The 14120-nt window shown below is 35.0% G+C and overlaps 1 protein-coding gene and 1 pseudogene across 3 annotated transcripts in view; one reads left to right on the top strand and one right to left on the bottom strand.

Annotated features, from left to right (window-relative positions):
* Nucleotides 1-1480, top strand: part of LOC127437567 (NACHT, LRR and PYD domains-containing protein 3-like) — a 31541-nt gene extending 30061 nt beyond the window's left edge. For all 3 annotated transcript variants that reach the window (XM_051692568.1, XM_051692569.1, XM_051692567.1), the window contains one exon: nt 144-1480. In XM_051692568.1, the coding sequence (XP_051548528.1) occupies nt 144-174 (31 nt within the window). In that variant the 3' untranslated portion in view covers nt 175-1480. The remainder of the gene's footprint in view (nt 1-143) is intronic.
* Nucleotides 1481-1826: 346 nt separating this feature from the next.
* LOC127437235 (copine-8-like) overlaps nt 1827-14120 on the bottom strand; it is a 75224-nt pseudogene continuing 62930 nt past the window's right edge.

The following is a 14120-nucleotide window of genomic DNA, read 5'->3' as shown; positions in this document are numbered from 1 at the left end:
ATAATTTCTTATTTATTTATTTACTTTTTGTGGTGAAATATGGCCTGCGCATGTTCTTCAGAGGCTTTTTGAGATTCTCCGATTTAAATTTCAAACTTTATATTAGAGTATCCAAAATGCTCATTTTGATTCTTCACTGACAGATTGTATCCACTCATCAACTGTGATGATTAAGATGACTAATTAGAGTATTGTGAAGAGTAAAACATGGACTTAAGAAGAAATGGACTCTAACAGTCTACCAGTTTCACCAAGCAGACCTGAAAGAGAACTATGTCTCATTGTTTTCATCATATGAATTATTTAAACCAACAAGGAAGTTGTTGGTTTGAAGACCTCACGGAAACATGGCCTGGCCTGGAACATGTCATCATGGGATTTGTGCCGTATGTGCGTGACATGAATCAGGCGAAAGATCTTGTCAAAGTTCATAGTTCTTGAGCAGGAACAAATATGTCATTGGTGAGATGTTTGGAATTCAGATGAACAGGTGAGTTAAGAGGAATGGCAGGTTTGCTGAGTCATCCAGAGGTTTTATGTAGCTGCCGATGATAAATACACGTCTATCTATCTGTCTGTCTGTCTGTCTGTCTGTCTGCCTGCCTGCCTGCCTGTCTGTCTTTCTATCTATCTATCTATCTATCTACCTATCTATCATCAGTCGGATGGTAATTTTGAAACATATGTATAAAATCATGAGCACTCACATGAGATGAGGACTCTAGTCACATCAGTAACCTTATAAAAGCTGTTTTATTCAACATGGGGGAGGGGTGCCTCATGGGGGCGGCCATTTTAGAATCACATGACCAGCTGAATACTACTCACTTACTGTAATCTCTGTAACGGTCTTGTTATTGGACACTTTCACTCTTGGATTAAATTAATCACGGCTGATTGTGAATAGTGAATTTCTACAATGGCACCTGTAATTGAAAACTATTGAGTTTGAATGATGTTGCATCCACACCACTAGGTGTCACTGTAAGTTACTGAGTACATTTTTAAAATCTTCCCAAAAGTGCCCAAGTATTCTGAATTCAAAATACTTTTTTATAACATTGAAACTGTTCTAAACTTTCAGGCTAAACTTTGTCAAGCCAGCATCAAAATTGTCTTTGTATTTTTTTTCATACTTTTCTTTACTAGTTTTATTAATGTGTGTCATTGCACATATTGATTTATTGATATTAGTATCATCAAACAGCCAATTATGGTCAACGTAGACTGTGAAGTGATGTATTTTACGGTTGCAGTGTCTCCAGTTTGTTACTGTAAGATAATAACGGAGCATTAATAATGCTGTGATTCTGTGTGTACAGTAGGGGGCAGTACAGTCTCTCTTTGGTAACCATATTGATGGTAAATGCATTAATGTTTTATTTATATGATTCAAGATGAAAGTCATACCTGATGTCTCTGTAAGCAGTAATGCCAATTTGTTCTCACATGTTCGCTGTTATTTTAGTGAATTAAAACACAGGTGTCAATGAACCTGTCCTGTGTTTGCTTTGTAAAACTGTGAACTTGAGAACTGAAGATGATAAAGCTACTCACATAAACTTTAGAGTAGACTTAGTTATCTACTCTCATATATTAACAATCCTGAAGCTATAAGTACCTATAACTTATATGATTGATTCTTTCGATTAAAAGCTATAGAAACAAATTAACCACAGATATACAGAATATTTTAAAAGAAATCACACAAAACCCTTTCAGTGCTTTCATAAAACCCTGGTCGATAACCCTATGCAAATATCCCTAAAAAATTTAAAGAAATCTCAAATACACCACAGGACACATAATAATGACCTAACATCATCAAGTGTTTCATTTGAATGTTTATTTATAAAATAAGAAAGGGGCATCATTTCATAAATACTGATTACAGCCATTGCAGCGTCATACTGTATAACATGGAAACCATGTTGTGTTGATATATTGAGGTCACAGGTCAATCTCTGGCTGGTTACATTATAACAAACCATACCTTATTTATCATAGATCATTGTTACACATTATTGTTTCTGTCATGGAAAACAAATAATTATGCAATTAGACTTCGACCAAATTTTTGTGGGGTCATTTTGTTTTCAATATTGCATTGTGGGTCTTGGATAATAAAATCTGGTCTGACATAATAATATATTGTATATACAGTTGTGCTCAAAAGTTTGCATACCCTGGCAGAAATTGTGAAATTTTGGCATTGATTTTGAAAATATGACTGATCATGCAAAACAATTTTTATTTAAGGATAGTGATGTATATGAAGTATATGAAGCCATTTATTTTCACATAGTTGTTTGGCTCCTTTTTAAATCATAATGATAACAGAAATCACCCAAATGGCCCTGATCAAAAGTTTACATACCCTTGAATGTTTGGCCTTGTTACAGACACAAAAGGTGATATGCACAGGTTTAAATGGCAATTAAAGGTTAATTTCCCACACCTGTGGCTTTTTAAATTGCAGTTAGTGCCTGTGTATAAATAGTCAATGAGTTTGTTAGCTCTCACGTGGATGCACTGAGCAGGCTAGATACTGAGCCATGGGGAGCAGAAAAGAACTGTCAAAAGACCTGCGTAACAAGGTAATGGAACTTTATAAAGATGGAGAAGGATATAAAAAGATATCCAAAGCCTTGAAAATGCCAGTCAGTACTGTTCAATCACTTATTAAGAAGTGGAAAATTCGGGGATCTCTTGATACCAAGCCAAGGTCAGGTAGACCAAGAAAGATATCAACCACAACTGCCAGAAGAATTGTTCGGGATACAAAGAAAAACCCACAGGTAACCTCAGGTGAAATACAGGCTGCTCTGGAAAAAGATGGTGTGGTTGTTTCAAGGAGCACAATACAATGATACTTGAACAAAAATGAAGCCTTTACTGCACCAGTGCCACAAAAAATCCCGGTTACAATATGCCTGACAACACCTTGACACGACTCACAGCTTCTGGCACACTGTAATTTGGAGTGATGAGACCAAAATAGAGCATTATGGTCACAACCATAAGCGCTATGTTTGGAGAGGGGTCAACAAGGCCTATAGTGAAAAGAATACCATCCCCACTGTGAAGCATGGTGGTGGCTCACTGATGTTTTGGGGGTGTGTGAGCTCTAAAGGCACGAAGAATCTTGTGAAAATTGATGGCAAGATGAATGCAGCATGTTATCAGAAAATACTGGCAGACAATTTGCATTCTTCCACACGAAAGCTGCATATTGGATGCTCTTGGACTTTCCAGCACAACAATGACCCTAAGCACAAGACCAAGTTGACCCTCCAGTGGTTACAGCAGAAAAAGGTGAAGGTTCTGGAGTGGCCTTCACAGTCTTCTTACCTTAATATCATCGAGCCACTCTGGGGAGATCTCAAATGTGTGATTCATGCAAGACGACCAAAGACTTTGCATGACCTGGAGGCATTTTGCCAAGACGAATGGGCAGCTATTCCACCTGCAAGAATTTGGGGCCTCATAGACAACTATTACAAAAGACTGCACACTGTCATTGATGCTAAAGGGGGCAATACACAGTATTAAGAACTAAGGGTATGAAGACTTTTAAACAGGGGTCATTTCATTTGTTTCTTTGTGCCATTCTGTTATAACCTACAGTTGAATATGAATCCCATAAGAAATAAAATAAATGTGTTTTGCCTGCTCACTCATGTTTTCTTTAAAAATGGTACATATATTACCAATTCTCCAAGGGTATACAAATTTTGAGCACAACTGTATTCAGTTCCTTGCATTGAAAAAGTGCTACTAGTTATCTGAGTGCATTTAATGCCAAACTACATCAGCACTTGCATGCAGCTCATTCACAAAACAAAGAGATCTTTTTTCTAGTGTTTCAAAAGAGGAATACATGTAGAATGCAACAATAGAATATAGAACATTTGGCATAACACAAATAAATAGTATATTAAGGCAAATTTCATATTATTTCAAAAACAAACAACCCACAAAATAACCAGGTGTATTTCTTTTCAAAATACTGCACATGCAAACATGATGCAGGCAATACTAAACTGTGAATTCATAATTAACAAAGGTAAACTATGTTTCTATGATACGGGGACTTACAGTACACTACCCCAGCTATGTTCATATGAATGTCTGTTAAATATTTCTTTGCTTTAGCAAATTCTGAAAAATGTGCCAAATGATCCAGGACTAATAATCATGCCATCTGAAGTAGTGCTGTTCCCGGAAAAATAAATAAATAAATACATAAATATATAAAGCATCCGAACCCCAACTAAACCAATAGTTAGAATTGATTTCTGGGTGAACTATTAAATAGTGCAGGTAAACTGGCCCTAAGAAATGACTACGAAGCAACATCGGCACCTGTCACTAGTTGTTTCACAAAGTCACACCTGAGATTAAATGCACAATATCTGTTACTTGTAAACAATCCATTTGCCATGCACTTAAATAGTGTAATAATTATTTTTCAAACCAAGAAATGGACAAGAAGCTAATCTTTTATTCATTTAATTATTATTTTATATCTAGTAGGTGCTATTTAGCTGCACTTTTTTTTTTCACTCATCCATCATCAAGCTAAACATTAATTTTAAATAATTAAAATTAATTATACCAATAGTCCAAAGTCAACCTATACAAATGAGTATTTTATGGATGTTTTGATAATGCCTTAAAGGGACAGTTCATCCAAAAATTTGAATTCTGTATTCATTTACATCATCAAGACTTCCATGGAACACAACAGAATTTTGATGACATAATTTTCATTTTTGGGTGAACGATACCTTCAATTTGTACTGTAATAATTCTGTGTTTAATGGAAGCATACATAAAGACCGCAAGTCCAAACCGTTGTGCTTTAGACACTCGTCACATATAGAAATATTCGGGGAAACGTTCCCATCCCATATGCTTTAAAATTTGATGCCTGTTTTCTGCATGATTTATAAAGATTATAGAGACTGAATGCAGCGTGTGTGGGTGTGAGTTTGAAGTTGACACACTGTCATGTTAAATAAATGAAGTCGGAGCTCTGAGCTCATGCTGGAGTTATTTTCTCCCGGGGTTGCTGGGGTGAGGGCTTGCTCGTGTATTTCCTCGCTGAAATATGAAGGTTAAGAGCAGAGGGACTGGATATTTTCACGGGTCATTTTAAGTGCTGTCAGCAGTTTTTTACTTACGTTAAAAGACAGTTTGACCAGGCATCACTGAGCGACGTTTGGTCGAGGACTTTTGATAGTAATAACTCGCCAATAAACAGAAAATGGGTTGAATTTTTTAAACTATAGACTTTTTTTGTAATTGGGTCATTCTATAATTGCAGTGGTATTTCCAGCTGCAATGTTTTTGAAAATGATAATCAATTATACATTAAACCTACCGTACAGTATTAAATCTCTCCTCTTTCTTATGTCATAAAAGTATATAATTGAAATGTAATTAATTTGCCATTAGATGTTAGAATCTTTTGTTAGTGGTGTTATTAGGGTCCAAGCATCGAAGGTGTACAGGCACATATAGTGTCTGTTAGTTTTCTTACATATTGGACGTCCATGGCAGCCCATAAACCGTATAATGTGGTTCTTGCTCTCGGTGGGGCACGTGGTAAGTTGTGCATGGATGCCGCGAAGAACAGCATGAAACCTCCCCACGCACTACGTCTCCACAGTAACGTGCTCAACAAGCCGTGTGATAAAATGCGCGGATTGACGGTCTCAGATGCGGAGGAAATTGTCACCACGAGGACTTGGAGCACATTGGGAATTGGGCATTCCAAAAAGGGGAGGAAACAAATGGCATTTCAAAGATTTTGATATTTTTCATAATTTTTTTTTTACAAAACATTTCTTTCCCTTCAGTGCACATTACCTTTAGCCTAAGGAAGAATTTCTAATTCAACATTTGGAACCTATTTTTAGGCCATTTGGAACCTATTTTACTTCCATTTTTTTTATTTATTTTTTAATGTGAAACAGGATACTTAATAAGGAAATACTGTATGGCAGGAATGGAGGGGTTAAAAACATAAGCAGTAAATAAGCAAATAAGCAGAGGCATGTGCTATGTTGTTATCAGTGTTGGGTGTAATCAGATTACGATGTAAGTAGTTGCTGTCAAACAATTGTCTAATGCATTACATTTTAAATTATTGTAATCATGTTAATTACTTTTAAATATTTTTTATGGGATTACTCATATTTCTAGAATAATATGAATGTAGAATGCATTCAAAAAATTGTTATCTTTATATGTATGTCTGTTTGCATTTATGTGACAGCTGAAGGGCGTACGCCCCCTAACGAGTCATTGTAAGGGAGAAATGATTTGTGCTGAGTGTATGACTTGCATGCGACAATGAACAAGGAATTATAAACATTATTTTGAATTGGTTGAGTATTTTAGAAAGTAATTTAAAATTATTTAGAACTGTGATTACTTTTTCAATGAAATAATTAGTAAATTAATCTGATTATAATTGTTAAAGAATTAGTCATTTTTAGTGGATTACTTTTTTGAGTAACTTGATCACAACTATTACTTTTTTGATGAAATATTAGGAATTGATTTTTTTCTTTGGAATAACATGCACTGATGAATCGTTCACAATAAGACCAGGAATATTTAAAACATTCAAAAAGAAAACTAGGTGAAAGTCCTTTTGGTGTTTTATCATATGGTAAAACCACTGACATTTATTATTTACTTACTTAATTAATTTATTTATTTAAACTCTAATATATTATTATAACATTTTATTAATTTACTTTAAACTTAAAATTATTTGAAGAATACTGTAATTTACAAAAAATCAGTTTAGCTATTTTTGCAAAACAATTTTTTTTAAACATTAAAAAAGCTTTATTTAATGATTATCAAAATTATACACTGCATTATAGAGCAGTGCCATGCTTATTTTCATGAAGGAGGCTTAAAAAAAATTGTAAACATGAATTATAAGTTCATTAAAACTATTTCAAGTTACAGTTTATGAATCTTTTAAAACATGTATGGTTTTCAGTTTGTCTGTATTTTTGTAGATTAGTTCTATTATATAACTTTTTGTCAAAGGAACGTAACAGCGTCTGCCACGGCAATCATAAAATGACCCAATTAACAAATCTCATTGCTTTAAACCCAGAATAACAGTGTGTGTACCGCAAAACTGCATGCAAAACAAATGAATGATGACAAACACAAAACACGCCACTTGTGTGGTTAAATTATTTAAATGAAATATGCTACTTCTGTATGAGGCTGTGTTTGCATTTTTACAGCTACAGTTTTGTGCAGTTATAAGAATAGTTCACCCCAAAAGTGAATTCTGTCATTATTTATTCACCACAAGAATGTTCACGCTGCTATTTTCCATAAAATAAAAGTAAATGGGGACTGGGGCTGTCAAGCATCCAAAAGGACACAAAAACACATATACTGTCATAAAAGTGGTCCATACAACATACCAAAGCTTCTGAAGTCATATGTAAGTTATTTTCTGAACATTTTCAGCTTCGGATGAGATTTGAGAGCTACAATGGAGGATTTACTGCAAATAACGACTTACGTTTTTGTCTGTTCCTCATGCAAAGTTATCGTCCAGCTTCAGAAGGACTGGAATATAATACACGAGTAGTTCAAACTACTTTTATAGTGTTTTTAGTCATTTCTGAAGCTTGACATTCTACAACATAGAAAAGAAAGTCAACATAAGGGTGAGTAAATGATCACAGAAACTTTCATTTTTGGAAGGACTATTCCTTTAACGGAGAGTAAGGCTTTTCCTGTTAAGTCTCTGTGCTGTGCTTGTGTCGGGAAAGCGAAGCACAAAGTCTTTACAGTTTGAGGCAGTCGAACAACCAAGATATCTAAAGAGTCGACTAACTGTACAATTAAACAAAACCAAGGCCTCGCATGACTGTGTTTCTCTAGAAACTAAGTTCCTCTCACTTTAGAACAAAGGGTGGATCCATGCTACTTAAAATTACACGCTTACTCTATTTACAATTTCACATGATTACAAAATGAGTAAAATCCTGTGCTAAGCAGCTCAGAGCTTTGGCAGCTTCAGTTCCATGAGATACAAAAGAACATCCATTTGTAAAAAACGGTACAATTGTAAACGTTTGTTCTGAGGTTGTCAGACACAAGAACGAGAGATAGTATGTGAGAGAGCGAAATTGTGGAGTCATATCTTACGTCTGACTGACTAAAGAGGCCACTCGATAGTTTAAAACAGTCCAAAACACCTTCCGAAACCTCCGCAAGCCCAAGGAAGGACAATTCCAGGCATAAAGTTCTCAAACGACACTCTGAAAAGTCTACAAACTTAGAGAAAGGGTGTAGAAGGGCGGCGAAGCACTCAGACAAACCGTGTGTGATCCTGAGAGTGAACGTGAACCGAACAGAGGACACGTCGCTCGTGTGAACGCTCAGATCTGGGTTTGGAGGGAGTGAACCGGGTGTGTAAGTGTTGATGAAGGTTTGGAGGAGGTGGAGGAACGGGACGAAGGCTGTGGTTTGATGCCCCTGCACCGCATGTACTGCAGGAACTGGTCTGGGATCTCCGCAAGAACGTCCTTTGCCAGACGGGCCATGCTGAGAATGTGATTCCCCCTGCGATCGATGTAGTCTCGGAATGGAACGAACTGAATAAGAGAGGAGGATTGAGAGAGAAATTAAAGGAATTAAATTAATATTCTGGGTAACTTTCCACTTAATGCCTATATACCACATTTCGAGCCAGTGTTTGAATTGGGGCTGCGGGGTCCCGGACTCCCTATAAGAGTTAAACTCCCCATTAGAACATAAAAATGAAACTTGGGGAGTTTAAAAAGAAATTATTTTGAATTAAATTATGATCGTTCATACATTTAAAGACTTATCTCTGTGTTAACCTGTGTGTTGAACAGTCCCGTTTGTAACGTACTAGCAGGTATTTTTAGAAAATGTCAACATTGGGGAGTTTAGTGTTTAGATTCAAGTGAGGATGCCACAGAATATGTTGAGTTTATCACTGTTTTGAGTTCTTAGTGTGTAAAAATGAATGAGAACCATGTTTACAGTAATGCACTTACAATGGAAGTCTATGGGGCCAGTGTACCAGAGGGTTTAAAAAGCAGAAATGAGAAGCTTATGTTTTTGTTAAAGAAATATTCATTTTTCAATACAAGTTAAGCTCAATTGAAATCATTTTTGGCATAATGTTGATTAGCAATAAAGAAATAAATTAATAAATTTGACTCATCCCTCATTTATTTAAAAAAAGCAAAAATTGCGCTTACAGTAAAGGCACTTACAATGGAAGTAAATGGGTCCAGTCCATAATGTTTAAAATACACATTGTTTCAAAAGTATAGTTACAAGATGTATACATTATACGCAGGGTTGGGAGGGTTACTTTTGAAATGTATTCCACTACAGATTACAGAATACATGCTGTAAAATGTAATTTGTAACGTATTCCGTTAGATTACTCAAGGTCAGTAACATATTCTAAATACTTTGAATTACTTCTTCAGCACTGGTAGATTTTTTCACTTGTTTTGACTATAAAAACTCTGTTAGTACAGTAAGACAAAATACACATGTTAAAAATACATTCTCTGAAAAACCAAAATTTCTTATGCAGTGTTGTTCTAAAACAAGATAAATCAAACTGATCTTGTTTTAAGGATTTTTAGATATTTTTACAGGAAAACAATACAAAAATTATTATCAAGAATATGATTTTTGCTCTAATATCAAAGGTCTTAGTAGAAGAAAAAGAAATTATGATCCAACGTGAATTTTCTTGATAAAAAATATGATCGTGTCTGGTAACATGTGCATGTAAAATGGCTAGAAATAGCATTTTAGCTTAGCGTAAAGCTGACAATTTACACAAGGTTTATTTCTATTTCTTCTGCTCCAAACTTAATTCAAACTTACTTCTCTGTCTGCTCGTATGAATGTAACACATCATAAGAAAGTGTTTCACTGCAGTTCAAATGCACTTTGTATCGCATCATTTATATGTATAAATGTTTTCCATCTGAAAGGACTAAATATTAAATGAAACAAATGACAATAAAATGCAAAGTAATCTCTTCAGTAATCAAAATACTTTTTGAATGTAACTGTATTCTAATTACTAATGATTTAAACTGTAACTGTAGTGGAATACAGTTACTTATATTTTGTATTTTAAATATGTAATCCCGTTACATGTATTCCGTTACTCCCCAACCCTGATTAAACGTTTTAACGTTATAAAATCGCTTATAAAGCTTATCAGTGGAAAGTTACACCCAATATTACAACTTCGTTGCCATGACAACGTAAGGTTGGTAGACCCTGTAAGCAATCTAATCACCCTAAAATCATGTTAACACGTATACTGTCTACGTCTTGCAACTATACTTTTGAAACAGTGAGTATTTTAACATTTAACAATTGTCCCCATTCACTTCCATTATAAGTGCCTCACTGTAACCCAGATTTTTGCTTCTTTTTTTTTTTTCTTTTTTTTTAAGCCAAAAACACAAATGAGGATTCAATAATTAGGCCTGTTGCCATTATTACATTGTCTGATATTTAAATCTGGTATATGGCCATAAACGAACAAATACAATTAGAGTTCATATATTTTAACATTTATGTACACATTTAAATTCCTCAAGTGTTCAAGTGTTAAATTCCACACTTACAGCATACAAGTGTTCAGCATATATTGCCATTTTCAGATTTGTAGCCTACTGTATTAATAGCACTTCAAATTCTAATCACATTTTATTACAACTAATGGGGATTTTAATTGAATGTTAGGGATTCTTTGTATAAATGCGGGTTTTGTCTCATTCTCAGCATGCAGGGTGAAGATTAAACACTATCTGTGATGTATGTGTGCTGTCTGCAGTCCCGTGTAAGTTTAGAAGGATTTTGATAGTGAACGCACAGTGTGGAGGAGATGCTACACTGTTGCTATGGAGATGATATAACAGCAGCTGTGCATTTGGATATGTTGCGACTGCTTCAGGCTTTTCAAGCATTTGTTTTGCCACTGTCAAACATAAAGGAAAGCGATGGGAATCCCTCAGATTTGCATTTTTTGCTGAACATTTGCGGAAATTACGAAAAATTGTAAGCTACCACAAATAATGCAGAGATTAGTTGAATTTGCAAGAATTCTGGAGGGACTGGTCAAAATGATTTTCTGTGGTAATCAACATTATGACAAATGCTGTCGATTGGGCTTAATTTAGCTAAGATAGAATTGTGTGAGAAATAGAACAAAAAGCAAGTGATATGAAATGCTTCCATTCTAAATGACTTCACTGGAAACACATTTTCCCGGCCGTTCATCTAAGGATGAGTTGAAATTTTGGTCTGTGGTCATTCACAACATATCACAGAGGCAGTACATAGGCATTAGATTGAAAATAACCTGGAAAATTGCAGTAATATTTCTTTCCACAGATAGGATACATGAAACAGAGGGCAGGACAGCTCACCTGTACGATGTCTCTTTCTGCGAATCGCCCTCGTGATGAGATCCTCACCTCATCTCCATCCAGTTCAATCATCTCTGCCAAATGGAAGAAAATGGCACAGGAAAAACCATCACGCAGTGCTTCCTCTCATCTCACAGTGTTACAAGTGTGCTATCACTGGATTTCATTTGAGTTCAAATATATGCTTTAAATTAGTTCACAGGGTAAATCAAGACTGCTGTGAGATAACGAGAACTCCGACAGCTGAATATAAATTAGCTTTTATCTTCAGAAAAAAAATCTTATCGACCTTATTTAAAATCAGCCCAACAGAGACCAAAGTGTCATTTATTAAAAAGCCTTTTAACATGTAATTCAAATGCACAGTATCATGGAAACCAGATATTCTTGCTCGTTTGAAATAAAAGAGTTGGATGTTCAATGAAGGCATACTGCAATATTTTCTCCAGTCTGCTCAGACCATTTCAGAAAACTAAACTGCAAAAACGAGTCCTTAAAGGGATAGTTCACCCAAAAAGGAAAATTCTCTCATCATTTACTCACCCTCATACCATCCCAGATGTGTATGACTTTCTTTCATCTGCAGAACACAAATTAAGATTTTAAGAGGAATATTTCAGCTCTGTAGGTCCATACAATGCAAGTGAATGGGTGCCAAAAGTTTGAAGCTCCAAAAATTTACACAAGTCAGCATATAAGTAATCTAAAAGACTCCAGTGGTTAAATCCATGTCTTCAGAAGTGATATGATATGTGTGGGTGATAAACAATCACTTTCACATTCTTCTTGCATTGTGTTTTTTTGCGATTCACATTCTTCATGCATATTGCCCCCTACTGGGCAGGGAGAAGCATTTCTAGCAAAAAAGGAATTAAATATTGATCTGTTTCTCACCCACACTTATCATATCACTTCTGAAGATATGGATTTAACTACTGTAGTCTGTACTGTACCATACTGTAGTGTATGGATTACTTTTATGATGCCTTTATGTGCTTTTTGGAGCATCAAAATTTTGGTACCCCTTCACTTGCATTGTATGGACCTACAGAGCTGAAATATTCTTTTAAAAATCTTCATCTGTGTTCTGCAGATGAAAGAAAGTCCTACACATCTGGGATGGGATGAGGGTGAGTAAATGATGAGAGAATTTTCATTTGTGGGTGAACTGTCCCTTTAAGAAATCATCACGGTAATGATCACATACAACCATGAGCTCATTAACATTTGACCGCACATATTTGCATAACATCTCTTCATGATTTAGCAACATGATTAACAAGGTATGCAGAGATTAGCCAATCATAACATATAGAAGTTTTAAAGGTACAGTAGAAAAATCAGCTAACCTGTTTAATTGTAAGGGTCAAAGAGAGGGTGGAAAATGGACGTAAAAAGTAAATGACTGTTTTTGGTACAAGATACCTTGACTAACATTATAAGTGGACTTAGGGTTGGTGGTTTAACCAAAATAAAATATCACGGTAATAGTATATTTAATAATATATATATTTCTGCTGGATATTTAACCAAATGCTCTATATATTACATAACTACGTAGTTATGTCTATTTTTCAATAATTTTAGTGATGTAGATTGTATGCAAACAAAAAGATACGACTATTCATAACACATGAATGATAAGTCTGGCATAATGTAAAAAAACTGCTTCACATAATGTAACACGAGTTAAAAACAAATGATTCAAAACTGTAATACATTATAAATATCACTGGATGAGCAATGCTTGAAGTCATTGTAAAATGATTTTTTTTTTTTAATCATGCCAAAGATATATTAATGGTATAGCAAAATCTCTGGTGGTTGAATTCACTTTCAAAAGTATAAAATACAACCCCCTCAAAAACGGTTAAAATGAGTGTAATAACAGATAAAAAGCACAGAGGATGCAGGAGGAAGGAAAGTTTTGAGGAGTATTAAGGAGAGTATTAAAATACAGGGCTTGTTAAGTAATTTAGTGATAAGCCAGCAGGATTTTCTAAGCTGCTAATGACATTCCGGATGTCATTTGATTGGTCTCATATGAACATGTGTGAAGCACGTTTCTCTTTTGATCCAGTCTGCTGGGTCTCTGTTGATATTATATCACATCCCCCAACACCCATAAAAATCTCTCTCATCTTACCGTCAAACTCGGCCGGCCCGACTCCAACAATTATAATTGACATGGGAAGACTTGAGGCCTTCAACAGAGAGAGACAAATACAATCATCATGTAATATATTGCATTTCTATCATGAAACATGCACAAAATAAACTTGCGATCGCATTATTACATCACATGTTGTGTTCTGATCTGTCATAAGTTTTACAATGCTTTCAAAGAACACGGTGTGATGTAATACTGCGATCGCAAGTCTGTTTTGTGCATGTTTCTTGATGGAAATGTTATGTATGGTGACTTTCATGAGGCTATTTATACAAACACGGTAAAATTTTCTTTTTTGAACAGCAATAAAAGCACAAATCCCTCCACTGGTGTGAGAATAATTAAATAATAAAAGCATTAGATAGACAAACTATTATCAAACATAAAATTAACCTAGCACAAAACCTATTTATGAACTTGTCAAATGTCTGTAAATATGTATTATTTAGATGTGTCTG

This window comes from Myxocyprinus asiaticus, chromosome 48 (genome assembly GCF_019703515.2).
Source record: "Myxocyprinus asiaticus isolate MX2 ecotype Aquarium Trade chromosome 48, UBuf_Myxa_2, whole genome shotgun sequence".
Taxonomy (NCBI): domain Eukaryota; kingdom Metazoa; phylum Chordata; class Actinopteri; order Cypriniformes; family Catostomidae; genus Myxocyprinus; species Myxocyprinus asiaticus.
The sequence above is the reverse complement of the archived record's forward strand: the minus strand, read 5'-3'. Positions and strand labels throughout refer to the sequence as shown.